Source organism: Aquarana catesbeiana, linkage group LG01 (assembly GCF_042186555.1).
Source record: "Aquarana catesbeiana isolate 2022-GZ linkage group LG01, ASM4218655v1, whole genome shotgun sequence".
Lineage (NCBI taxonomy): Eukaryota > Metazoa > Chordata > Amphibia > Anura > Ranidae > Aquarana > Aquarana catesbeiana.
Genome location: NC_133324.1, coordinates 500205923 through 500230733, shown reverse-complemented (window position 1 = coordinate 500230733; position 24811 = coordinate 500205923). Strand labels below are relative to the sequence as shown.

Here is a 24811-nt window from a genome sequence, read left to right as displayed (position 1 = left end):
ACAATAGACAGGTGGCTGGAGTTGATGACATTAGCATTTAACAGTATGTGTCCCAACATTATGAACCAGTCACTATTTCTAATATGGCATATACAGGATTCCCAGAGTCTGTGTGTCTTGGGGGGATATGGACCTGAATCCAAAGTAACACCACCTCAAGGGTCCCCAGGCATACAGCTCACAAAGAGCACCGTTCCCCCAAATGCCAGGGCCCATGATTGGTAGGCAAGAGGCTAGCATTCAGTCCCCTCCAAAAGCCTCTGTCTGTCTAGGTCTGTCACAGCGCCTTCTGTCTCAACGTCCTACCTCTGAGAGCACTATGCATCCTTGTGGCTACTATTCCAAGAAATTGTCACCTGTGGAGTGCAATTAAGAGATTGGTGACAGAGAGCTGTTAGCGATCATTTTAGCCCTGAAAGAATGGAGACATCTCCTCGACGGTACCACTGTGCCGGTTCTCATTCTTACTAACCATAAGAATCTCACATTCTTGCCTGAGGCTAATCGCCTCTCTCCCAGAAGGGCGCGATGGGCTCTTCTCTTGTCTAGTTTCAATTACATTGTCTCATTCTTACCCGGTACTAAAAATGTAAGGGCTGACGCTTTGTCATAACAATTTTCCTCCACTTACAAAATGGAGTCGGTTCCGGTTCCTGTGATTCCTCCTGATCGCATTCTGGCTACGGTTCGCACCAGTCTCACTTCTCCTTTGGGTGACAAAATTCTTGCTCCTCAGGTTCATGCTCCACCTGAGAAACCTTGTGACCGCTGCTTTGTTCCAGAGAGTCTCCGTGCTGTCGTGCTCCAGACTTACCATTCTCCCAAGGCTGCTAGCCACCCTGGGAAGAATCAACTCTTTTGGGCCATTTACCAACAATTCTGGTGGCCTAGTCTATGTGCTGATGTAACTGCCTTCATAGCTGCCTGTTCAGTGTGAGCTCAGAGTAAGACTCCATGACACCTTCCAGTGGGCCTCCTACAACCCATACCCAGTGGAGAGAGGCCCTGGACCCACCTGTCTATGGATTTAATTCTGGAGTTACCCAACTCCCAGGGCAACACAGTTATCCTTATGGTGGTTGACCGGTTCTCAAAAATGTCTCATTGTATTCCACTTAAGAAGTTGCCCACTTCTAAGGAACAGGCTTCTACTTTTTCTCGGGAGATCTTTCACTTACATGGGCTACCCAAGGTGATTGTCTCGGACAGGGGTAGTCAGTTTGTGTCCCAGTTCTGGCGAGCCTTTTGTGCACAGTTGGGAATTCAGCTTGCTTTCTCCTCTGTGTATCACCCTTAGTCTAATGGGGCCACAGAACGAGCCAATCAGTCATTGAAACAATTCCTACGTTGCAAAATTTCTGACCATCATAACAACTGGTTAGACCTCTTGCCAAGGGCAGAGTTTGTTCACAATATGTAAGGAAACCAGCAGAATTTGTCTGGTGCGCATGCGCGCGCGTACGGGAGACCACAGATGCCCGTGCGTGCTTGTGTGCACGCGCAGGAGCGTGCCCTAGCGCCAGTTGGCACCAGTGGGCCTATTTAAAGGAGGCCCCAGCTACTGATTGGTGCTGACTAGTTTTCAGCTGTGTCCCTGTTACTCTGAACCTGTGTTATTCTGCCTGATTCCCGTTGCTGACCTTGGCTCCCGTTTACCCGGCTCTGAACTCTGTTATACCTGATCTCTGGTTCCTGATCCCGGCTTCCCATCTGACCCATCTCTGCCTGATGTTCCGGTACCCTGCTGCCCGCCTGTTGACGAACCCGGCTTCCCATCTGACCCGTCTTTGCCTGATGTTCCGGTACCCTACTGCCCGTCTGTTGACGAACCTGGCTATCCCTGTGACCTGGCCCTGGTGCCCAGCACAACTACCCGAGTGTCTGCAACTACAGTCCTGCGACCAGCTGCGACTTCCTGCTCTGCGATCACAGTACTGCGACCAGCTGCGACTTCCTGCTCTGCAATCACAGTTCTGCGACCAGCTGCAACTTGCTGCTCTGCAACTACAGTCCTGCGACCAGCTGCGACTTCCTGCTCTGCAACTACAGTCCTGCGACCAGCTGCGACTTCCTGCTCTGCAACTACAGTCCTGCGACCAGCTGCGACTTCCTGCATCAGGGTTCCTGGTTCCCACCTGCAGGCACTCGTGTGCCTCCTGTTCATTGGCTCCTTCTGTTTCACTCTCAGTGGGACCTGGACTGGAGATACAAGCGAGGCCGACCTCGTCAATTCAGTCTCCCTTCAGGTACGTGACAGTACCAGTCAGCCAGTAATGGAGTCTGAAAGGGAGGTCTCTCTGCTGTCAACCCTCTGCCAAACTGTTAGCGCACTCTCCCACGTAGTGCAAGGGTTGCATATGGACTTTGCCCGCATCCATAACCAACTTCAGTATACATCCAGCTTTACTCCCACTTCCGAGCATCCAAGACTCAAGGATTCCTTTGCTCAAACTATGACTTTCTCCCAAACTGAACTGTCTTACCTTCCTGAGCCCAGGGTACCCTTGCCCGAATGGTTTTCTGGGGACCGTAAAAAGTACAGGACTTTTCAGAATGCCTGCGAGCTTTACTTTTCTTTGCTACCCCGTACATTCTCTATAGAGGAAGTGAAGGTGGGATTTCTTATCTCCTTATTGCTGGAGGAACCCCAGGCCTGGGCATTTCAGCTTCGGGAACAACACGACCCTGTCCTGGCTTCGGTCAAATCCTTTTTCACTGCCATGGCTCAATTATATGCCGATCCTTTCCGCCACCAGACAGCAGAGACTTCGCTGAGTCATTTGCAACAAGGTTCTAGGCCTATGGAGGACTATGTCTCAGACTTTCGTTTATGGAGCACTGATACTGAGTGGAATGATTCAGCTTTACACTTCCGATTTCGTCTTGGCCTGTCAGAAGCCGTCAAAGAGGAACTCGCCAGGGTAGAAATACCTACCTCTCTGAATGACTTAATCCACCTCAGCATACAAATTGACCGTCGCCTATGTAAAAGACGGTTCGAGAAAGCCGGAAATCTTCATCTAATACCTACCTGCTCGACGAACCCATCACCTGCCTCCTTCACAGGCATGCCAAGAAAGGTTTCTGACATCAGGAAAATTCCACATGCCAGCTTTCCTAGGCCCCCTCTGACCGAACAAGAGCGGTCTCATCGTTGCCGCAATAATCTCTGTCTTTATTGTGGCGAGCAGCGGCACTTCCTACAGACTTGTTCCAGAAGGCATCATAAAAGACCCCTCTGTCCATCTTCTACAGTCGTGGCATTAAGTACCAGTCAAAACCACACCCTGCTGCCTGTTTCCCTTCAGTTAACCGGAAAGACTCTTACTATTTCTGCTATTGTGGACTCTGGGGCCTGTAGCTGTTTCGTGGACTCTGCCTTTGCAAATACGCACGCACTCCCTTTGCATGCTAAGAAGAACAGCTTCACGGTCCACCTGGCAGATGGTTCAGGCATCAAATCTGGGCCCGTCACTCTAGAGACTGAACCCATCCTGTGCCTCACAGCTTCTGGGCATCTTGAGCTGCTACGTCTAGATGTCATTACATCTCCCCTATTTTCTGTCATTCTTAGGCAACCCTGGTTGAAGGCACATAACCCCCTCATCAACTGGATCACAGGGGAAGTGACTTTTTCTTCTAAATACTGTGATGAATTCTGCATTCCTCCTCTACCCAAGTCTGAAGAACCGCTCCTCTGCATTAACACGGACCCTGAAACCAATAAACTTGTGCCTTCCATTTACCATGACTTTCTGGACATTTTCAATAAAAAGAGCGCTGACACTCTCCCTCTTCATAGACCATATGACTGTCCTATTGATCTCTTACCCGGTGCAGAAATTCCCTTTGGCAGGATCTACCCACTCTCAGAACCAGAACTGGAGGAGTTGCGGAAGTACATTGATGAGAACCTTGATAAGGGGTTTATTCGGCCATCTTCTTCCCCCGCGGGAGCGGGAATATTTTTCGTGGAGAAGAAGGATCACTCCCTCTGGCCCTGTATTGATTACCGGGACTTAAATAAGGTAACCATCAAAAAACGATACCCCTTACCTCTTATTCCAGAACTATTCCAGAGGCTTCGGGAAGCTCGTATATTTACAAAACTAGACTTGAGAGGAGCATACAACCTGACCAGAATAAGAGAAGGGCATGAATAGAAGACTGCCTTCAGGTCTCGTTTCGGACATTTTGAGTACCTAGTGATGCCCTTTGGACTCTGTAATGCTCCAGCCACCTTCCAGCATTTTGTAAATGATGTGTTCCGGGACTTTCTTGATTTGTTTACTATTGTTAACTTGGACGACATTTTAATTTTTTCCACCTCCTTAGAGTCCCATCGAATTAACGTGAAGAAAGTGTTAAACAGACTAAGAGAACACTATCTCTATGCTAAGGCGGAGAAGTGTGAATTCGAAAAACTCACCATCCAGTTCCTGGTGCTCGTTATCTCTGCAGACGGAATTGCCATGGACCCACAGAAGGTATCTGCAGTACTCGATTGGCCTGCCCCTACTGATAAGAAATCGGTACAGCGGTTTATGGGGTTCGCTAATTTTTACAGGAAGTTTATTAAAGACTTTTCCAGTATTGTATCCCCTATCACCCAGCTAACCAAGCTACATACGACCTTCACATGGACCTCTGAAGCTCAAACAGCATTCGAAAAACTGAAAGGCCTCTTCACATCCGCGCCCATCCTGAAACACCTAGATCCTGCTCTGCCCTATGTCCTTGAAGTGGATGCCTCCGAAATAGCTGTGGGAGCCATATTGTCCCAATGACAGGGGACAAAATCGCTACTCCATCCTGTCGCTTTCTTCTCCAGAAAACGAAGTAATCCTGAAACAAACTACGATGTCGGTGATCAGGAATTACTCGCTATTAAGTCTGCCCTTGAAGAATGGCGTTATTTTCTATTCTTGTATTCACGGATCACAAAAACCTGGAGTACTTAAGAACAGCGAAAAGGTTAAAACCTCGCCAGGCCAGGGGGGCTCTTTTTTTTGCAAGATTCTGCTTCCACATCACTTACCGGCCCGGGTCAAAGAATGGGAAGCCTGATGCTCTTTCCCGCATGTTTCAAGATACTGAAGCATCTCCCGAACCTGATACCATTCTACCCGCTAAGAACTTACTGTTACTACAACCTGATCTCATCTCTCAAATCAAGACAGCAGTCCTGAATCAACCTCCCTCCCAAGAACTCCATCTCCAGCTTAAAGAGGGACTCCACTTCCATGATACACAGATCTTGGTACACAGATCTTTGTTCCATATCAATTACGGACAGCAGTCCTCTACATGTGCCACGATCATCCTCTGGCAGGGCATTTCGGGGTACACAAGACTTCAAAACTGGTCCTTCGCTCCTTCTGGTGGCCAGACTTAAAACAATTCTGCAGAGACTATGTAAGATCTTGCACTACGTGCTTACGGAACAAGACGGACAGATCTAAGAATTGGGGTCTGCTGGAACCTCTCCCTGTACCAGATAAATTATGGAGCATGATCTCCATGGACTTCATTGTCGAGTTACCCCCATCCGAAGGGTTTACCACCATCTTTGTTATTGTGGATCGCCTATCCAAGATGGCGCACTTTGTGCCCCTAAAGGGTACCCCTTCTGCTGCAGAGACTGCCTCATCTTTCGTCAAGGAAGTGGTACACCTACATGGTATCCCTGTCAACATCACATTGGATCGTGGAGTTCAGTTTACGTCCAGATTTTGGAAATCCTTGTGTGAGGTTTTGGGCATTAAACTGCCTATCATCTGCTTACCACCCCCAGACTAATGGCCAAACAGAGAGAACAAATCAGACGCTGGAGCAATATAACAGATGTTTCTCTTCTTTTGCACAGGACAATTGGGCGTCTCTTTTGCCGTTAGCAGAATTCGCCTACAATAATTCAATATATTCTTCTATCAAGCAAACCCCCTTTTTTGCTAATCATGGGTTCCATCCATCTTTTTTGCCCGATGTCCCCCAAGAATCCTCTGTACCGGCAGTACAGGATCGTCTGGAGTTCTGGAAAGTTAACAACCTCTTCCTGCAAGAAGCTATCTCCAAGTCCCAAGTAGATAACAAGAGATTCTATGACAGAAGAAGAAGAGGTAATCTGGATCTGAAACCCGGAGAGAAGGTATGGCTATCTACCACAAATCTAAAGCTGGCCTGCCCTTCAAGGAAGCTAGGACCAAGATACATTGGCCCATTCCCTATTAAATGAAGGATTAATGCCGTTGCTTTCGAGTTAAGCCTACCAGAGAATCTAAGAATTCATGCGGTGTTCCATGTGTCCCTCTTGAAACGATCCGTGGCTAATCCCTTTCCTGACCGAGAATCCGAGACTCCTGCTCCTCTGTTGGTGGAAGGGAATGAGGAGTTCGAAGTGGAGGCTGTCCTGGATTGCAGGAAGAGAAGGGGCCAGACCCAGTTCCTTATTAAGTGGAAGGGCTACGGCCCTGAACATAATTCATGGGAACCCAGTTCTGATGTGCACGCTCCACAATTGGTTCAAGCCTACCTTCGCCTCCATCCTGAGAAAAAACCCTTAGTGGGCATCCGGAGGCTGCCCTTAAGGGGGGGGCAATGTAAGGAAACCAGCAGAAATCGTCTGGCGCGCACTGGTGCGCATGCACGCGCGCACGGGAGATCACAGATGTCCTGCGTGCTTGTGCGCATGCGCGGCGTATACGCGCAGGAACGCGCCCTAGCGCCAGTTGACGCCAGTGGGCCTATTTAAAGGAGGCCCCAGCTACTGATCGGTGCTGACTGGTCTTCAGCTGTGTCCCTGTTACTCTGAACCTGTGTTATTCTGCCTGATTCCCGTTGCTGACCTTGGCTCCCGTTTACCCGGCTCTGAACTCTGTTATACCTGATCTCTGGTTCCTGATCTCGGCTTTCCATCTGATCCGTCTCTGCCTGATGTTCCGGTACCCTGCTGCCCGCCTGTTGACGAACCCGGCTTTCCATCTGACCCATCTTTGCCTGATGTTCCGGTACCCTGCTGCCCGCCTGGTGCCCAGCTTGGCCCAGCACAACTACCCGAGTGTCTGCAACTACAGTCCTGCGACCAGCTGCGACTTCCTCTCTGCAACTACAGTCCTGTGACCAGCTGCGACTTCCTGCTCTGCAACTACAGTCCTGCGACCAGCTGCGACTTCTTGCAACAGGGTTCCTGGTTCCCACCTGCAGGCGCTCGTGTGCCTCCTGTTCATTGGCTCCTTCTGTTTCACTCTCAGGGGGACCTGGACTGGAGATACAAGAGAGGCCGACCTTGTCAATTCAGTCTCCCTTCAGGTACGTGACACAATAGTACCTTGAATTCTGCTTCCCGATTGACCCCGTTTATGGCGAACTATGATTTCCAACCCTCCATGTTGCCTGACTCATTTGTTCCGCAGAGTATTCCTGCATTAGAGGAACATCTCCGTGGTCTTCGTTCCACTTGGGCACAAGTCCAGGAGGCTTTACGACATGCTAATGATAGGTACAGACGCAATGCTGACCGCAGATGCCTGCCTGCGCCTTTCTACCAGTTGGGGACAGAGTCTGGCTGTCACGCAATCTCCGACTTCATGTTCCCTCTGTGAAGTTCGCACCTTGGATTTTTGGGCCTCTCCATATTCCTCGCAGGATTAACCCAGTGGCTTGCGCATTAGACCTTTCTTCTAATATGCGTATCTCAAATGTATTTCATGTCTCCTTATTAAAACCTTTGGTCTGCAACCGCTTTACCATCTCGGTGACTCGTCCTCACCCTGTACAGGTTGAGAACCATGAGGAGTATGTAGTACAGTCCATTGTTGACTCCCGTAGGTTCCGTGGGAGCATACAGTACCTGGTGCATTGGAAAGGGTATGGTCCGGAGGAACCCTCTTGGGTCTCATTCTTGGACGTACATGCCCCTGTCCTCCTCCATGATTTCCATCCCTTCAAGCCCGGTGGTCCTCCGAGGGGTCATTGAGGAGGGGGTACTGTCAGGTCTGGGCTCAGCCCTTCCTTCTCTGAGCTGGCCGCTCAGCTGTCGGCTAATTGCCAGCTCCTATCTCTCCACAGTGACTCACCTGTTGATGATATCCTGCTCATCAGTCCTGCCTACTTAAGCCGTCCAGCCCAGATGATCTCTGCCTTCACCTTGGTCACATCTATAGAGATGCTCTCCTGTGTTCTTGTTAAAGACTTGCTTGGCTGACATTCCTTCTGGCTCCAGATCCTGCTTGCTGTTCTACTACACTTATCTCTGGCTCCCTGACATTTTGGCTTGTCTGACTATATGTTTCGGTTCCTGAACTCTGGATATGTTTTGACTACGTTTACTCTGTTTAGCTTTTTTTATTATTATTAAACAAGTGAGATTTAACTGTACTTCTGTTTCAGCTTGATTCATGGTTTCTGACACTGTGGTGCTGCACAAGCTCTTCCTGCATGTATCTAACCTCAGTTGGAGGTGTGGCCAGGAAGAGGGCTCCTATCTGCATATCTTCTGGGCTTGTCCAAAACTGCGTCCTTTTTGGGACCAGGTGCAACAATTAGTGTTCAAACTTACATCAGTTGACTTGGTTAATAATCCACTGTGCCATTTGCTTCATCTTAATCAGGTCCTGCTCTTATGGTAAAAATACTCCATTATGGTTCACTTGTTAAATGCAGCTTAGGTGTGTATCCAAGCTCTTTGGAAACAGCCTGTCACCTCTTCCATCTGCCTATGGCTGCTGAAAATCAATGATGTTGAGCACATGGTACACCTAACGGCCTCTTTTCATCAGAAAGAATAAGAATTTTGGGATACATGGTATCTGTGTTTGATCTTTTCCTATTCTGACTCCTATGCAGAATTGTGTTCCTCGGGCGCAGGACATCTTTTGGGAAAACCTGACTCCCCTCCATCTCTTGATCAGCAGAGGTCAACCAAGGCAGCTATGGCATGGCCCCAAACTGTTACTTCCTTCATCATTTGCAGGCTTTGGTTTCCCTCCCTCCTGGTGCACCCCTTCTCTTAATAATCCACTATGCTATTTGCTTCATCTTAGGTCCCACTCTCATGGTACAAATATGGTTCACTTGTTAAATGCAGCTTGGGTGTGTATCCCAGCTCTTCGAAAAACAAAATCAATGATATCGAGCACATGGAACACCTAACGGCCTCTTTCCATCAGAGAAAATAAGAATTTTGTGATACATGGTATCTCTCACGTACCTTATCCGAGGCAAAGATGCTGAGAGAGACTCCCCTTGTGGCTGAGAACAGTATACCCCTGGAGGTGGAACAGAAGGTATAATGCTCAAAGAAGCATGGGTTGCCAGCAGGGTGAAGAAGACTGGAACAGGTGATTCCTGAAAGCCACTTGAGACTGGTGCAGGAGTAAGTTTTTAGAGAACCGTGCTGAGTGTAGTGGGCTTGAGAATCCCAGAAGCTTGGTAAATGCCTGGCAGAGGATCTAGCACGGTGGATCGGGCTGCAGCTGCTGCAAGTGGGATCCGTATGGCAAGCCAGGGTTAAGCATGGTACATGAGAGATAGCAAAGTCCTTCAGGCAGGCCGGGGTCATACACAGGTGATCAAGCAGGTTTAAAGCATGAGAAAAGTCCTTAAGACAAGCCAAGGTCATTCACAGGTGGTCAGGCAGGTTAAGCAGAAGCGAGATCCTTAAGACAAGCCAAGGTCTTTCACAGATGGTCAGTCGGGTAAAGCAGAAGCGAGATCCTTAAGACAAGCCGGGGTCGGAGGTAGGAGAAGATCAGAGCAGGTCACAGGGTAATCCAGGTCACAACAGGAAGCAGATCAGGTTTCAGGAACAGCTGAAGACAATCCAGCAACTTGGGTCAGACAGAGGCCACCTTACATAGGCCAGCAGGAGGAACCATCTGCCACACGATGAGCCTATGGCGCCCATTTCTTCTATTGGCATGATTGCCAGCACTTCCACGGCCTATTCCCTGACAGTATCTGTGTTTCATCTTTTCCTATTCTGACTCCTATGAGATACTAATGTGTTCCTTGGGTGCAGGATGTCTTTTGGGAAAACCTGACTCCTCTTCATCTCTTAATCAGCAGAGGTCAACCAAGGTGGCTAGGACATGGCCCCAACCTGTTACTTCCTTCATCATTTGCGGGCTTTGGTTTCCCTCCCCCCTGAAGCACCCCTTCTCTTTCCTCTCCCGTCCCCCTACCTTTAGGCTTTTTTATTCTATTTTTCCATTTCCCTTTTTTTCTTTCCTATTTGTTTCGGTATATTTTCCTTGCACATTTTAAATATAACTTCCTAAAACATTTTTTTTTTTTTTTTAGATGGGGGCAATGAGTTTGACTCTCCGACAGGCAGCCAGCATACGAATCATGTTGGTTCTCTCTGAAAACTTTATTCCTTCTTTACTTATTATTTCAACAATTTATAGTTAAAGCAGGCCTCCACCCAAAAGGAGAAACTCAGCTTGTTTGCCTCCTCCTCCCCCCTCCGCTGCCACATTTGGCACCTTTCAGGCAGAGCAGGTACCTGGTTTTGACAGTCACCTGCTCCCACTTCCGGCTGATCTTCCCACAGTGAACTCAGCCAGAAGTTCGGCCCCCTCCTCCTTCCCCGGGCCATTCACAAAGCACAGCACGCTTCGAACATGCACAGAAGGGAACTGGCTGTGAAGCCGCAAAGCTTCACTGACGGTTTACCTTAGCCGAGATGGAGATGGCAGCACCCGAGAGCCGATTGAAAAATCAGCTCGGGTGAAGACTCCACTGAATTTGTGGACAGGTAAGTATTCTAATATTAAAAATCAGCAGCTATAGTATTTGTAGCTGCTGACTTTTAATTCTTTCTGAAGGAGCCTGGAGCTCCGCTTTAAGGTCTCAATGTCTGTATTTAAGGTTTTGGACTTCTTGCACACACTATGTATTCAATGAACCTTATATGTTCCCTTGACTATGTCTGAGCTGCCTTCTTTTTCTTAATGTGGCTGTACAATAAGTCTATTAACTCATACCTTTTGCTAAATAAAGAATTTAAAAAAGGAATTATATAAAAATGAAAGACAGAAACTGATTGGTTGCAAAACTGCTCCAGGTTCTGGCTGCTCAAGTTTTGATAAATTCCCCTCACCGTTTTGACCTTTTTTTTCCCCCCAATTTTCCATCTCAATGCTGTAACCTGTTGATGTCCTCCAATTTCTTTCACCAACTTCCTGTCTACATGCACCCTCTCCAGTGGCCACTGCTTGTACAATAAGCATCGGCACAGTTGCGTAAAATCTACAATGGAGACCCATGTAATAGAATGAAAATGCAGGTGGGCAATTAGGAGACAGGGACAAGGGCCTTTTTCCCTAAACAAAAAGTGCATCAACAAGATCTTTCATGGCAGGATCACCAAGTATTATTTTACTAAAGGCTGCAGATTAAAGAGTATTGAAAATTATTTTTAAAATTACATTAACATTTGAAACTGTATCTTCAGTTGAAAGATTGGGTTTATACATACCTTAGAGAAAAGCTTTTCCTAAACAAAAACATTAGCGAAATGCATACAGATTCTGGTCCCTGTAAATAACTCTGAATGTTTTTGGAGGAGAGCGAGACCCTAAAAAAATACAGGGTGCTCTAATAGGCAAATACTTCCTTTGGGAAGCAAAAGCTGGCCTTTTTTACTACCTGATGTGCAAGCTAAGAAGCCAAGACCCCTGACTTTGCTTCCTTGATTCAATATTTTCATATCAGATTGCCTCAGGTATCGGGGGGGCCCTGGGGTAATTAAAAAGACCTTAAAATATCTGATGTCTAGTTGTCATAACTGTTGTAGGCTTTTATTATTTTATCTAAAGAATGTTTGGAAGTTCACCTCTGCACCTAGGAAAAAATCATTGTGGTATCACATGTGATAATTCATTTTATTGTATCTTATCCTTCTATATTACATATATGTGTAGGTAGTTACAAATTCCTTTAAGTGACCTGTGACCTAGATGGGACTTAAAGCTGAACTCCATGCTGGAGAAAAATGTTAGCTGGTGCAATCATGGGCTGCATGGGCTAAATGCTAATTTTGTGTAGGAGATGATGAATAAGGTACATTATTTACGTAATTCCTCACTTCCCTGGCAGCCGACACTCTTTGAGTGTGAGTGATCACTTGGCATCCAGTGGTCCTCCATTGTACGCAAGACCAGTTTAGCGGCAATAGATTCCCTAAGCACAGCCCAACAATAGTGTCCCATTGGCTCCTCCATTGCTTAATTGAAAATACATTAAGAGGTTGATTTACTAAAGACAAATAGACTGTACACTTTGCAGAGAAATTTTCCCCAGAGCTTAAGGAATAAGGTGAAGTTGACCATCCTCAAATTGTGTGCAACCAAAAATACTTTTTTTATTTTTATTTTATTTTCCTTGCACGTAGGGTATTCTTTGCAAAGTGAAATTTGACCACATTCACTAAGCTCTTGGGAAAATGATTTTAGCCTTTTAATTGTATTTATTTAAAGAGGAATTCTAACTAATCTTAAAGCTGCTCACACTCCCTTCTAAGACCAATACTAACATCTACTTTAACAGATTTGGATCAAAATAAATCAATTGATTGAGGCTTTATTTAGAAATGATAAGGGAAATCACAATGTTTAGGGTGTAACGTGTAACATGCTCCAGGCCTGAGGTGAACAGAGCTGCACAGCAGCCATGTGCAATATGTGTTGTTGCGCAGTGGTGCAGGCTTTTAGGGGTTAAAACAGGAGGCGAGGAAGTGACATAATGCCTTTCAGTCTCCTGTCAAATGCCAATCCACCAAGGATCACTCTTCAGAGTGCAAAGCTAATGTAAAAGAGCACTTTTAAAGTACACATACAGGCATACCCCACTTTTAAGTACACAATGGGGTTTATTTACTAAAGCTGGAAAGTGCAAAATCAGGCTCACTTCTTCATAGAAACCAATCAGCTTCCAGGTTTTATTACCAAAGCTTAATTGAACACGCTGAGGTTAGAAGCTCATTGGTTTCTATGAAAAAGTGAGCCTGATTTTGCACTTTCCAGCTTTAGTAAATAAACCCCATTGTGTACCTAAAAGTGGGGTATGTCTGTATACTTTAAGGGCATGCCAGTTAGGTTCCCGTTCCTCTGGTACCCTAAGCACCTAAGCACATGCTTATTTTGCTTGAAGGTTAATCCAGCCCTGACTGTATGTGATGACATCAGTGACTTTCGACTGGTTAGGCATTGAAGAGAAGAGGCTTTGGTGTTGGGTCCTATGAAAAGGAGGAGCCCACAAGATTGAGGAAATCCCCTTAGGCAAAAGGATTATTTAACCCTGCAGTGCAGAGGGGTCTACACTGCAAAGGTAACTTTTTCTCCAGCCCAACGTTCACCTTTAATGTAATGAAAGCATTGCTTTTTTCTTAGGACTGTTGTGAGCTTCGTCACTGAAAACTACTAGTAGCTACTGCAGTAGGGAAAGTCATTTCATCTGCTACTTTGATCTGAACACAATGGGGTTGATTTACTAGGAAAAAAATTGACTCGTGCTCAATTTTTTTTCCTACTTGATTTCTGTGTGTTTGTGTCACATATAGGACTCTGCAGCATAGATGGTTAACTTGATTTACTAAAATTGTGCAAAATCTGATGCAGCTCTGCATAGAAAACAATCACCTTCCAGTTTTTTTTTTGTCAAACCTTAATTGAACAAGTTGAATTTAGAAGGTTGGCTACCATGTACAGCTGCACCAGATTTTGCACTCTCAAGTTTTAGTAAATAACCCCCATAATGTTTCATTTCTAACTGCAGTATATCTAATGGCAAAACAGCTTTTTCCTTATACAGTAAATACAATAAAATTATTTAATTCCTGTCAGGCTCTTTTTTGTCTACAAGAACGTGAAACGAAATCTCTCTGAAGTGTTCTGTCTGAAACAAGCGTCCCAAAGTGAAAGATTTCTCCTCTATTACTGTTTCAGTGACAACTCAAAATTTTGGATTTTCTCACATTTTAATAAAAAATATTTTCCTGACAGACTCCATGGCAGCCTACGTATGGGTTAATCCCCCCTCTCATACCTCATAGGACCCCACTCCCATAAATCTTTGCATCTAGACAGAGACCGTGTTCCTTTTTTGTCCTCCTCCTTGGACCAAGGTAGTCTTACCTTACAAAGTTTTCGGTCCAGTCCTGGTGGTTTGCACGTGAAGATGGCGGTTCAGGCGGTGTCCTTCTTGGAGTCCATTTACCTTAGCTATTAGCGGGGTGGACATGGGCAGTTAATGTGATGCCTTGAAGATCTTATTAGCCAGCCATTGGCAGGCAAGCGGCAACTTGGCCAATCGTCCCAGCTATTAGCAGGAGACCCTTTTGTGAGATGCCCTGGTCGTGCAGTATGAGCAACTTGGCAAACTTATACAAAGTTAATTTTGCTTACATAGCAGCTGTGTTTGTTCTGTTGTTCGTTTTGTCCAAGTACAGCTATTGCTACATTGTTGAATGCCAGAAGAGCGGGCACCAACAGAGTTTACCAAAGAATTTGGTCGAAGTTTTGCGGACTACATTGTTTCCACTAATGGTTCCTGTAATGACCCAAAGATACAGGATATTCTGGGTTTTCTACAAACAGGTGTGGATCTGTCCTTATCGGTTAGTTTCTTACGAGTTCAAGTTTCTGCAATCTCTGCCTTCACAGGCGTATCATGGGCCAGACACCCTCTTACTAGGCAGTTCTTCAGGGGAGCAATAAGGCTTAGACCTCAAAGAAAACCGAGATTCTCTAAGTGGGATCTTCCTCTGTCTTGGACTTTTTCTCAGGAAAAGAAATACGACATATGGATCAATCATCTATTAAAGAGCTTTCTCTCAAGGTCATGGTCTTTCTAGTAGCCATAACATCGGCTAAGAGGGTTTCCGAAATTGGTTCCTTAGGATTCAAAGAACCATTGCTTACTTTCTTTCCAAATCGAGTAGTCTTGATTCCTATGTTAGGGTCAAATCCCAAAGTAATAATTGTCTTCCATGAAAATCAGGAGATTGTTCTTCCTACGTTCAGGTCTACTGAGGACTCTGATATTCATCCTCTAGATGTTGGTGAAGTTCTAAAGCAATACTTAGAAGCCACAGCTTCTTTTCGCTAGTCCGATCACCTGTTTGTTCTCTTCCATGGTAAAAACAAGGGATTGCATGCTTCCTCTAGAACCATCGCAGCATGGATTGTTCAGGCCATTCAGTGGGCTTATAAGTCTAAGGGTTTGGCTCCTCCGGAGGCAGTGACCGCTCATTCTACCAGGAGCGTTTCTACATCATGGGCAGCATCCCGTCATGTATCTCCGGAAGTAATCTGTAATGGTCATCGATTAACACTTTTATGACGCACTATTGCGTAGAACTGGCTTCGTTTTCCTCGGTTAATTTTGGTTTGCACATATTATATGTTGATGGTGCCAATTAAACCTTTTTTTCTTTAACCAGCAATTGCCCACCCGGGCGTGTATGGCTAGTTATTTCCCATACGTAGGCTGCCATGGAGTCTGTCAGGAAAACGGAAAATTTATATCAAATACTTACCGTAATTTTCCTTTCCTGATGGACTCCATGGCAGCAGGAGTTCCCTCCCATTTGCTGGAGTAGGCTAAGTTACGGAACACGGTCTCTGTCTAGATGCAAAGATTTATGGGAATGGGGTCCTATGAGGTATGAGAGGCGGGATTAACCCATACGTAGGCTGTCATGGAGTCCATCAGGAAAGGAAAATTATGGTAAGTATTTGATATAAATTTTCCGTTTTGTATTGTATGACACTGCTAAACCCAAAAAAGTCATTTTTAAGTCTATTTGTTGATAAAAGGAAATAGTTTTGCTAGTAACCTCCATTTACATAAAAACATTCTTTAATTTACTCCTGTACAGTATTGAATTTGCCATGATTCTTACCTTGCAAGCTGCCATGAACAATGTAAAAAAGAAGATGAGGTTGGCTTTGGAAATAGGTAACCAGTGGGCCTGCTGCAGAGTAAACAGGATAGCTCCATACAAACTGGCCTTGGTTGGGCTGCAGGAGAAAAAGACAAAAGACATTCAAAAGAAACAGTAAGACAAAATACAGGATTTGATTTATACAGTGTACCCAAAATCACATGTACTGTATGTGAATTTGTTTTTCTATATTATATAATTTATTCATTATTATTTTCTCACTCTATATATATACATATATACTGTATATTCAATCTTTAAAGCACTAGTTACAGCAGATTTGTACGCTACCAATCAAGAAGAAAACACAAATACAGCCTCTATTCCCCTGACGTTGCTTTTTACGGAGAAACACAGGCAGGGCCACACACGTGACGTCATCCCGCATGCCAGGTGGAAACTCTGGCGGTGTCTGCTTGTTGTGTTACATGCCGTTTGTATCTGTGCCTCTTTGAGCAGATTCAGGAGTGGAGAGTTTGCTATCTCTGGGATCTGAGTTTAAGTGTTTGTAGAGCAGCAATGGTTCTGTGATGTCTGTGTGAGATCTAATGGTCTAGTAAGGAGCTTATTAACCCTTTATGGTGGCGTGGCTCTGTGGCACAATTCTTTCCTTGGTGGTGTTAGTGTGACCAGTGTGGTGAATCTTACATTTGCAGTTGATTTGGACTATCCTTCATTTATATATATATTTATATATCTGATTTTTACACTATTATTAATATGAAATTAATTCACTTATATATCTATATTTATTGAGCACTTTATTGGAGAAAGCAGTATTTTATACAAATACCTATATAATCAGATCTATCTATCTATCTATCTATCTATCTATCTATCTATCTATCTATCTATCTATCTATCTATCTATCTATCTATCTATCTATCTATCTATCTATATCTAAGCACTCCTTTATTGTCACCAACAACTCCCTCTCCTCCTCTTTCCATAGGGATACCTCAAGGCTCGATCCTCAGTCTCCTTCTATTTTCTATGTACACCTCCTTCCATGCTCAACTGATAAAACCCTGTGGTTGAGCCTCATTTTTACTGCCCCTCAACCGCTACCCTTTTTGCTGCAGAGACAGTGGCCAGGGGTGTATACATGGTGCACATGCAATGTCTTGCTTCCAGCCTTGGCAGGAATTGCCCCCAGTACGGCTGCCAGGTGCGACCCATTTATTGAATGTGGCTATGCTTCAATGGCCTTGCAACCATGCACAACGTGTGCAGTTGTGGTACGGTTATCTGGTATTTAGCGGGTTAAAACAGGCAATGAGGAGGCGATTCAATGCCTTCTAACTTCCTGTCAAAAGCTACCTAAAGAGAAGCCAGAAGGCAGATCATTCTTCAGAAAGCAAATCAGGTATAAACAATCACGTAATGTTATTTCTTCTGGGGTGATTACAAGCACAGACCTTGTCAGCAGCTGGTTTGGCAGCAATACCAATTAAATAACTACAGGTCCAGTGCTATTTTCCCACTTTCCTTAGTAATAAAAACATGACAGGGGTGCTAACCCTTTCCTACTCTCTTCAGCTAGAAAAATGTATTTTGGCTTTACATACATTGCATTCCCTGCATTGAGGTAAAAAACACCCCACTAATTTCCTCCACCATCCGTAAACATTTACCTGATTCCTCTCACCAATCCAGCAAAAGCTGTCTCAGCCGCAGCCCTGCTCTGTTTTTTCACCTTAATGCAACCTATGCCCCCCAGCCCCCCCCCCCCAATTTACTTACCTGAACCCTCAAACTTGTCCCACGGGGACGCGCTCTCTCTCTGCTAGGGGGTTCTCAGCTGTTGATTGGATAGATTGATAGCAGCGCATGCCATTGGCTCCCGCTGCTGTCAATCAAAACCAATGATCCGGCCACCGGGGGGACGGGGCCGAGTCCTGCATTCGACATCTATGGACGCCGAATGCTCGACTTGGGAACGTGCCCGCAAGGTAACCCCCCCGAGAGAGCGCTTCTCCCAGAGGGTTATCAGATGTGTGGAGGAGCCGCGAGAGCCACCAGGGGACCCCAGAAGAGCAGGTTCGGGGCCACTCTGTGCAAAACGAGCTGCACAGTGGAGGTACGTATGACATGTTTGTTTTTTTTTGTTTTTTAAAAACTTGAACCTTTAGTGTCACTTTAAGTTCAGCAGAAAGCCAAAACTCAAATCATGCAAGGAGAGTTTTTAAGTAAGTCTATATTGGATTGTCAAACATAACTATTGTTATTATAATGCTGATGATATAAAATAAAAGTGTATGCTGTGACTATAGAACTCCTTTATAAGAGAAGTATGAACAAATCTTTTTTGGCCATATTTCTCTCCTTGGTCACAGGAATGCATTTACTTGTGCTCTCCTGTGACCCAGAATCAGCCGACAGCAGGCTAAAGCCCCAGAGCTCCAGGCTCTGGAAGGATCCTGACAACGTCAGGATCAGTGGTTATGTGATTGCTCAGTTATCAGGCATAGAGTCAGAGGTGGATAAGATCAATACTGCAGCATCTAGGTGAGTATGTATATTTGGTTTTTTTTTGCATTCCCACACTTCCCCTTTAAGTCTTCCCTAATAAATAGGGTGTCTCTGTAGAGATGACATTAGACATACAGTAAGTAAAACACTCACAAGGACATGTGAAGAATTTCATTGGTCTCAGGCTTCCAAACACCACGCAAGAGCTGTTCTAGATTAGACATCAGTGCAACTCCAGAACCTACAGGAAAACAGAAAACGCTAATCAATAACATGTACTGGTAATCAAATGAGTACATAGTAACTATGTTCCAGGGACGTGCGGTTAGGTCAGAGGCTGGTGAGGCACTGGCTAATATCAGGGCCAGATACACACAGGTTACACACTTGTAGTTAAGAGCGCTGGGCTGGAAGGGAGCATGTGTCTTTTAGACACACGTCCTCTTCTATGACACTGCAGTGAGAGGAGAGCCTCCCCTGCAGCATTTTTATTGGACATCTTGTTCCAATGGTGCTTTACCATTGGTCCAAGTCTCCAAGCTGTCCATTGAGCTCAGTGCTTCTGACAACTGAGGAGAGGCACTGTGAGCTCATCCTCTCAGTCTGCTGCAAACAGAGTGTGCCAGCTTGTATTTAAACTGACCACTCTGTATGTAGCTTCTGACAGGCTGCACAAGAAACCCCATATCTCTGGAACTATAGGTGGCAGGAGCCCAAAATTTTGACCAGTGGTGGGGGCCATTTTTCATTGGCCTATAACAGTGTTTCTCAACCTTTTTTCAGTCAGGGCACCCTCCAAATTTATTGACAGTCTTGAGGTGACCCATTCTAAAATGTAAAAACTATTCTGATAGTTTTACATAATGCAGCAACATCAATACACATAGGACACCCAACGTTAAAGGTGATTTATTCTCCCAAAGCAAATACACTTTTGCAAACTGGTACTGACTAGTATTCCAACGTTTCTCTTCTCCCTCAGTTTTTCTCCATCACTTAGCTAATGAGGCCCCAAAGCTGATGGAGAGAGGCAAGGGAGGGTCAAACAATGATGACTGACATCCTCCTTATCAACTGATGATTTCACTGGTCATAAGTTGCCAGCTAGAAGGTTGTAATGGTATACAATGAAAACCTGTGACTTTGTGTAACTAAATGTCAGGTTTCATCCACCCACCAGCTTGTATACAATTTTGGGGCAATTTGTAGGCATTTTTTCAAGGCACCCCTGAAGAAACCTCAAGGCCCCCCAGGGCACCCTGGTTGAAAAAGGCTGCTCTATAATATACATAGTTTGTATCTGATCACTATGTATATGAATGTCATATATCTCAAGTCTCCCGCATTTCTGCAGCAGCTCCCGCACACCCGCAAGTGCCTCCCGATCTCCCAGGAATGATCGGTGCTGCAGAAAACAGCAGTGAACACCGATCTCCTTTGTATAGATTTTTAGCTGCCAGACGCTTCTCCTTCTCTCCCTCCCATGGCTGTCAGCTAAAAAGCTATACAGGGAGATCAGTGTTCACAGCTGTCCCTCCTGCTGCACCGATCATTCCCTTCTGTGTGCTCCTCCCCTGGCCCCCTCCGTGTCCCTCTCGGCCCCCCCCCCGTGTCCTTCTCCACCCCCCCACCCCCCGTTCTCGGCCCCTGTCTTCTCTTCTGACACCCCTGTCCTCCTCCTCCGCCCCCCCTCGTCCCCCGCAGCCGACTCCTCCCCTCTCCTGTCTGTACTTGGACACAGTGAGCGAGATCGCTCCTGTGTCCTGTGATAACTGAGCAGAGTAACCCGTGTTTACTCTGCTCAGTTTATGAATGAACAGGAGCCTCTGTCTCCTGTTCATTCATCTTTAGTGCTGAGAAAGGGATTGGGGAATCTGTGTCCTCAGTCCCTTTCCATGTCTCAAAGAGGAGATGTCAGGGGTCTGTTTAGATGCCTGATATCTCACCAAAGCCCCCCAAAAAATATATATAAAAAATTTTTGTAAAAAAAAAAAAAAGTGTAAAAAAATAAAATAAACTACTGACGCCACTCTCCCCTGCCCTACCAACACTGTCCACTGCTCCAACCCCCTCCCCCCAAAAAGCATTGTAAAAAAAAAAATTAAAAACAAATTGAATTTTAAAAAAACATTATTAGAAATTAAAAAACTAAAATATTTTGTCGCGGGGGGGGGGGGGGGGGGGGGGGTTGCCGGTGTGTATAGAATATTTTTGGAGAAATGCAATATTATTTAGTGTCACTTTAAGACTTAAGCACGAAGTTTAAAAAAACAAACAGACTGCACACCATTTTTACTGTCAGATTGATTTTCAATATTACACAAACTGCTTTATAGCTGTAGTTGTAGTATAACAAAATATTAGATACTGATTCATCTATCAACCTCTTGCATAGACATAAACTGTGTTCTTTTAAATTCGCAGGGATATGCAATTAGCGGACCTCCAGCTGTTGCAAAACTACAAGTCCCATCATGCCTCTGCCTCTGGGTGTCATGCTTGTGGCTGTCAGAGTCTTGCAATGCCTCATGGGAGTTGTAGTTCTGCACAGCTGGAGGTCCGCTAATTGCATTATCCCTGAATCTAGTGTGATTTTGCACCCTAGACATCCAATCTCTTTCAAAATAACTGCTTGTGCCTCATAAAACACTGGCGACTGTTCACTCCTTTTTGAAGGTATGCTTGAAAATGTGTTGCAGAATCAAAATGCCTTTTGAGTTATCTGGCTAGGAGGGCATCTAGTGGTGCAAGGAGAAATTACAGATTCATAAGTTTTGAGTCATCAAAGTGTATATAGCAAAAAAAGGTTTATGGTTATTCAGCATACTATAGATGTACTGTTATGCCCAGCACATATTTTGTTACTCAAAGTTTAAGCAGGAGTGGATTTCTACAAGTAAAAAAAACACAGTTTTTGCTGGAGTTGGACCTTAAGATGAAGATTTAAAGAGTAGAGCACCACAATTTAATAATGGTGTAAGAGTGACCTTATTGTATTTACACATTAGCTTTTTTGTTTACTTATTAGCTCACCTTTCACCCATCCAATGAGTACCATGATAACCCATCCATGGTGGTAATGGTGGTGGGCATGGTGGATTCCAATGGCAATTTTGCGTACCCGGACTACCTCTTTCATCCCAACAAGGACTAGTTTAATAGGCAGGAAGCTAACTATCTTGTAGAACAGGTTCAGTGGACAGAAGAACATCAAGTACCTGCAGTAATAAAAACAATCACAACTTAGTTAACCAGTTAGTAACGCAACATGTACATTGGTGCCTCAGACTTGCCTGTACAGGCAGGGCCTTCTTTAACGCAGGACAAAAGGGGCAGCCCGCACTGCCCTCAAATTGAGGTCCCATGATAACACCGCCAAGCACAGAAATACATCGCTGTATTCCCCGGCCAGCAGGGGCGGGGGCGGGGCCGGGAGCTCCACTGCGCCTCTCACCCCGCCCCATGCAGCCTGTATGCTCGAACCTGAGATCGGAGTAGGAGAGCTGAGAGCCCCGCCTCCGGACCTCTTCGGGTTCCAGACCTTTGCGAGCCCTGCCTCCGGACCCCTGAAGGCCCCACACCTGGACCTCTGAGGGCCCTGCACCTGGACATGAGAGCACCACACCTGGACCTCTGAGAGCACCGTCCCTGAATCAATGAAAGCAGGTGGTGAACCTGGCTGGCTAGGTAGGTCCTTCTCCCCGTAGACTGTTATCCTAGCCCTGACCTGTTGTTTATGAACAGTATAGCTATACATTGCTGATAGGTAAAAATTTTAAATTGTTACTTAGTTGATCGCCTCCTGTACTCTGGTCTCTGGTTATCTCCTGTACTAGATCCGCAATCTCTGGTTATTCCCTGTATTAGATCCGCAGTCTATGGTTATCTCCTGTACTAGATTTGCAGCCTCTGGTTATCTCCTGTACTAGATTTGCACTCTCTGGTCATCTCCTGTATTAGATCTGCAGTCTATGGTTATCTCCTGTACTAGATTTGCAGTCTCTGGTTATCTCCTGTACTAGATCCGCAGTCTCTGGTTATTCCCTGTATTAGATCCGCAGTCTATGGTTATCTCCTGTACTAGATTTGCAGCCTCTGGTTATCTCCTGTACTAGATTTGCACTCTCTGATCATCTCCTGTATTAGATCCGCAGTCTATGGTTATCTCCTGTACTAGATTTGCAGCCTCTGGTTTTCTCCTGTACTAGATTTGCACTCTCTGGTCATCTCCTGTATTAGATCCGCAGTCTCTGGTTATCTCCTGTATTAGATCCGCAGTCTCTGGTTATCTCCTGTATTAGATCCACAGTCTCTGGTTATTCCCTGTATTAGAACTGTAGTCTCTTGTTATCTCCTGTATTAGATCCGCTGTCTCTGGTTATCTCCTGTACTAGATTTGCAGTCTCTGGTTATCTCCTGTATTAGATCTGCAGTCTCTGGTTATCTCCTGTACTAGATCTGCAGTCTCTGGTTATCTCCTGTACTAGATCTGCAGTCTCTGGTTATCTCCTGTATTAGATCCGCAGTCTCTGGTTATCTCCTGTACTAGATTTGTAGTCTCTGGTTATCTCCTGTATTAGATCCGCATTCTCTGGTTATCTCCTGTACTAGATTTTCAGTCTCTGGTCATCTCCTGTATTAGATTTGCAGTCTCTGGTTATCTCCTGTACTAAATTTGCAGTCTCTAGTCATCTCCTGTATTAGATTTGCAGTCTCTGGTTATCTCCTGTATTAGATTTGCAGTCTCTGGTTATCTCCTGTACTAGATTTGCAGTTTCTGGTTATCTCCTGTATTATATTTGCAGAAATTATGTTTTGTAACCTCTAACAACCAGTGATTGGTAATAATATGCTGTATCCTCTGGCAACCAGTTACAATTGCTGCCTGATTTGCTGCAGTAAACTGATTTTAAGTCTTACTGCTATTTGTTATATGTCTAAGAGCGGTTGGGGGGGGGCCCAAGAAAATGTTTGCCCAAGACCCAAACAATATTAAAGATAGCCCTGTGTACAGGGGTAGCTTAGGAACAGGTCAAGGTCATAAGACCAGAAACTACTACAAAGGAGAATTAAAACTGCGACATGGCAATCCACAAAATGCTTCACCAGCCATTTGGGGGCTAAAGGTCAACTGACATGACTGCAGCTGTCTTTGGTAACAAATGTGAAGTAAGCAGGTGGGAGAACAAGATTCTAAAAAGGAAGAGCCACTATGCTTGCTTTGCCACGGGAAGATACTGTACATGACAAACAACTGAACATATCTGGAATTACACTGCTATTGTGCGACTGGGCAGTACTAAAACACTAATATTGTACAGTTTATTCTCATATGTATATGGAATGTGTTGGATAAGGCCAAGCTTTTACTAATGCTCCAGCAGTCTTGGTTTTTCTTTATTATTCTTTGTAAACTTGTAAAAAGATCTGCAGTCTCTGGTTATCTCCTGTACTAGATTTGCAGTCTCTGGTTATTTCTGTATTAGATCTGCAGTCTCTGGTTATCTCCTGTACTAGATTTGCAGTCTCTGGTTATCTCCTGTACTAGATTTGCAGTCTCTGGTTATCTCCTGTACTAGATTTGCAGTCTCTGGTTATCTCTCCTGTACTAGATCTGGAATGTGTTGGATAAGGCCAAGCTTTTACTAATGCTCCAGCAGTCTTGGTTTTTCTTTATTATTCTTTGTAAACTTGTAAAAAGATCTGCAGTCTCTGGTTATCTCCTGTAATAGATTTGTAGTCTCTGGTTATTTCTGTATTAGATCTGCAGTCTCTGGTTATCTCCTGTACTAGATTTGCAGTCTCTGGTTATTTCTGTATTAGATCTGCAGTCTCTGGTTATCTCCTGTACTAGATTTGCAGTCTCTGGTTATCTCCTGTACTAGATTTGCAGTCTCTGGTTATCTCCTGTACTAGATTTGCAGTCTCTGGTTATCTCCTGTACTAGATTTGCAGTCTCTGGTTATCTCCTGTACTAGATTTGCAGTATCTGGTTATTTCTGTATTAGATCTGCAGTCTCTGGTTATCTCCTGTACTAGATTTGCAGTCTCTGGTTATTTCTGTATTAGATCTGCAGTCTCTGGTTATCTCCTGTACTAGATTTGCAGTCTCTGGTTATCTCCTGTACTAGATTTGCAGTCTCTGGTTATCTCCTGTACTAGATTTGCAGTCTCTGGTTATCTCTCCTGTACTAGATCTGGAATGTGTTGGATCAGGCCAAGCTTTTACTAATGCTCCAGCAGTCTTGGTTTTTCTTTATTATTCTTTGTAAACTTGTAAAAAGATCTGCAGTCTCTGGTTATCTCCTGTACTAGATGTGCAGTCTCTGGTTATCTCCTGTACTAGATGTGCAGTCTCTGGTTATTTCTGTATTAGATCTGCAGTCTCTGGT

The 24811-nt window shown here is 44.9% G+C and overlaps 1 protein-coding gene and 1 long non-coding RNA gene across 3 annotated transcripts in view; one reads left to right on the top strand and one right to left on the bottom strand.

Annotated features, from left to right (window-relative positions):
* TMEM38A (transmembrane protein 38A) overlaps nucleotides 1-24811 on the bottom strand; it is a 77229-nt gene that overhangs the window by 13927 nt on the left and 38491 nt on the right. The window contains exons 3-5 of the mRNA XM_073592810.1: nucleotides 21453-21637; nucleotides 18573-18660; nucleotides 15905-16022 (exon numbers count right to left, since the gene is read on the bottom strand). Of these exons, the coding sequence (XP_073448911.1) occupies nucleotides 15905-16022; nucleotides 18573-18660; nucleotides 21453-21637 (391 nt within the window). The remainder of the gene's footprint in view (nucleotides 1-15904; nucleotides 16023-18572; nucleotides 18661-21452; nucleotides 21638-24811) is intronic.
* LOC141103347 (uncharacterized) overlaps nucleotides 1-24811 on the top strand; it is a 171362-nt gene that overhangs the window by 125275 nt on the left and 21276 nt on the right. The window lies entirely within an intron of this gene.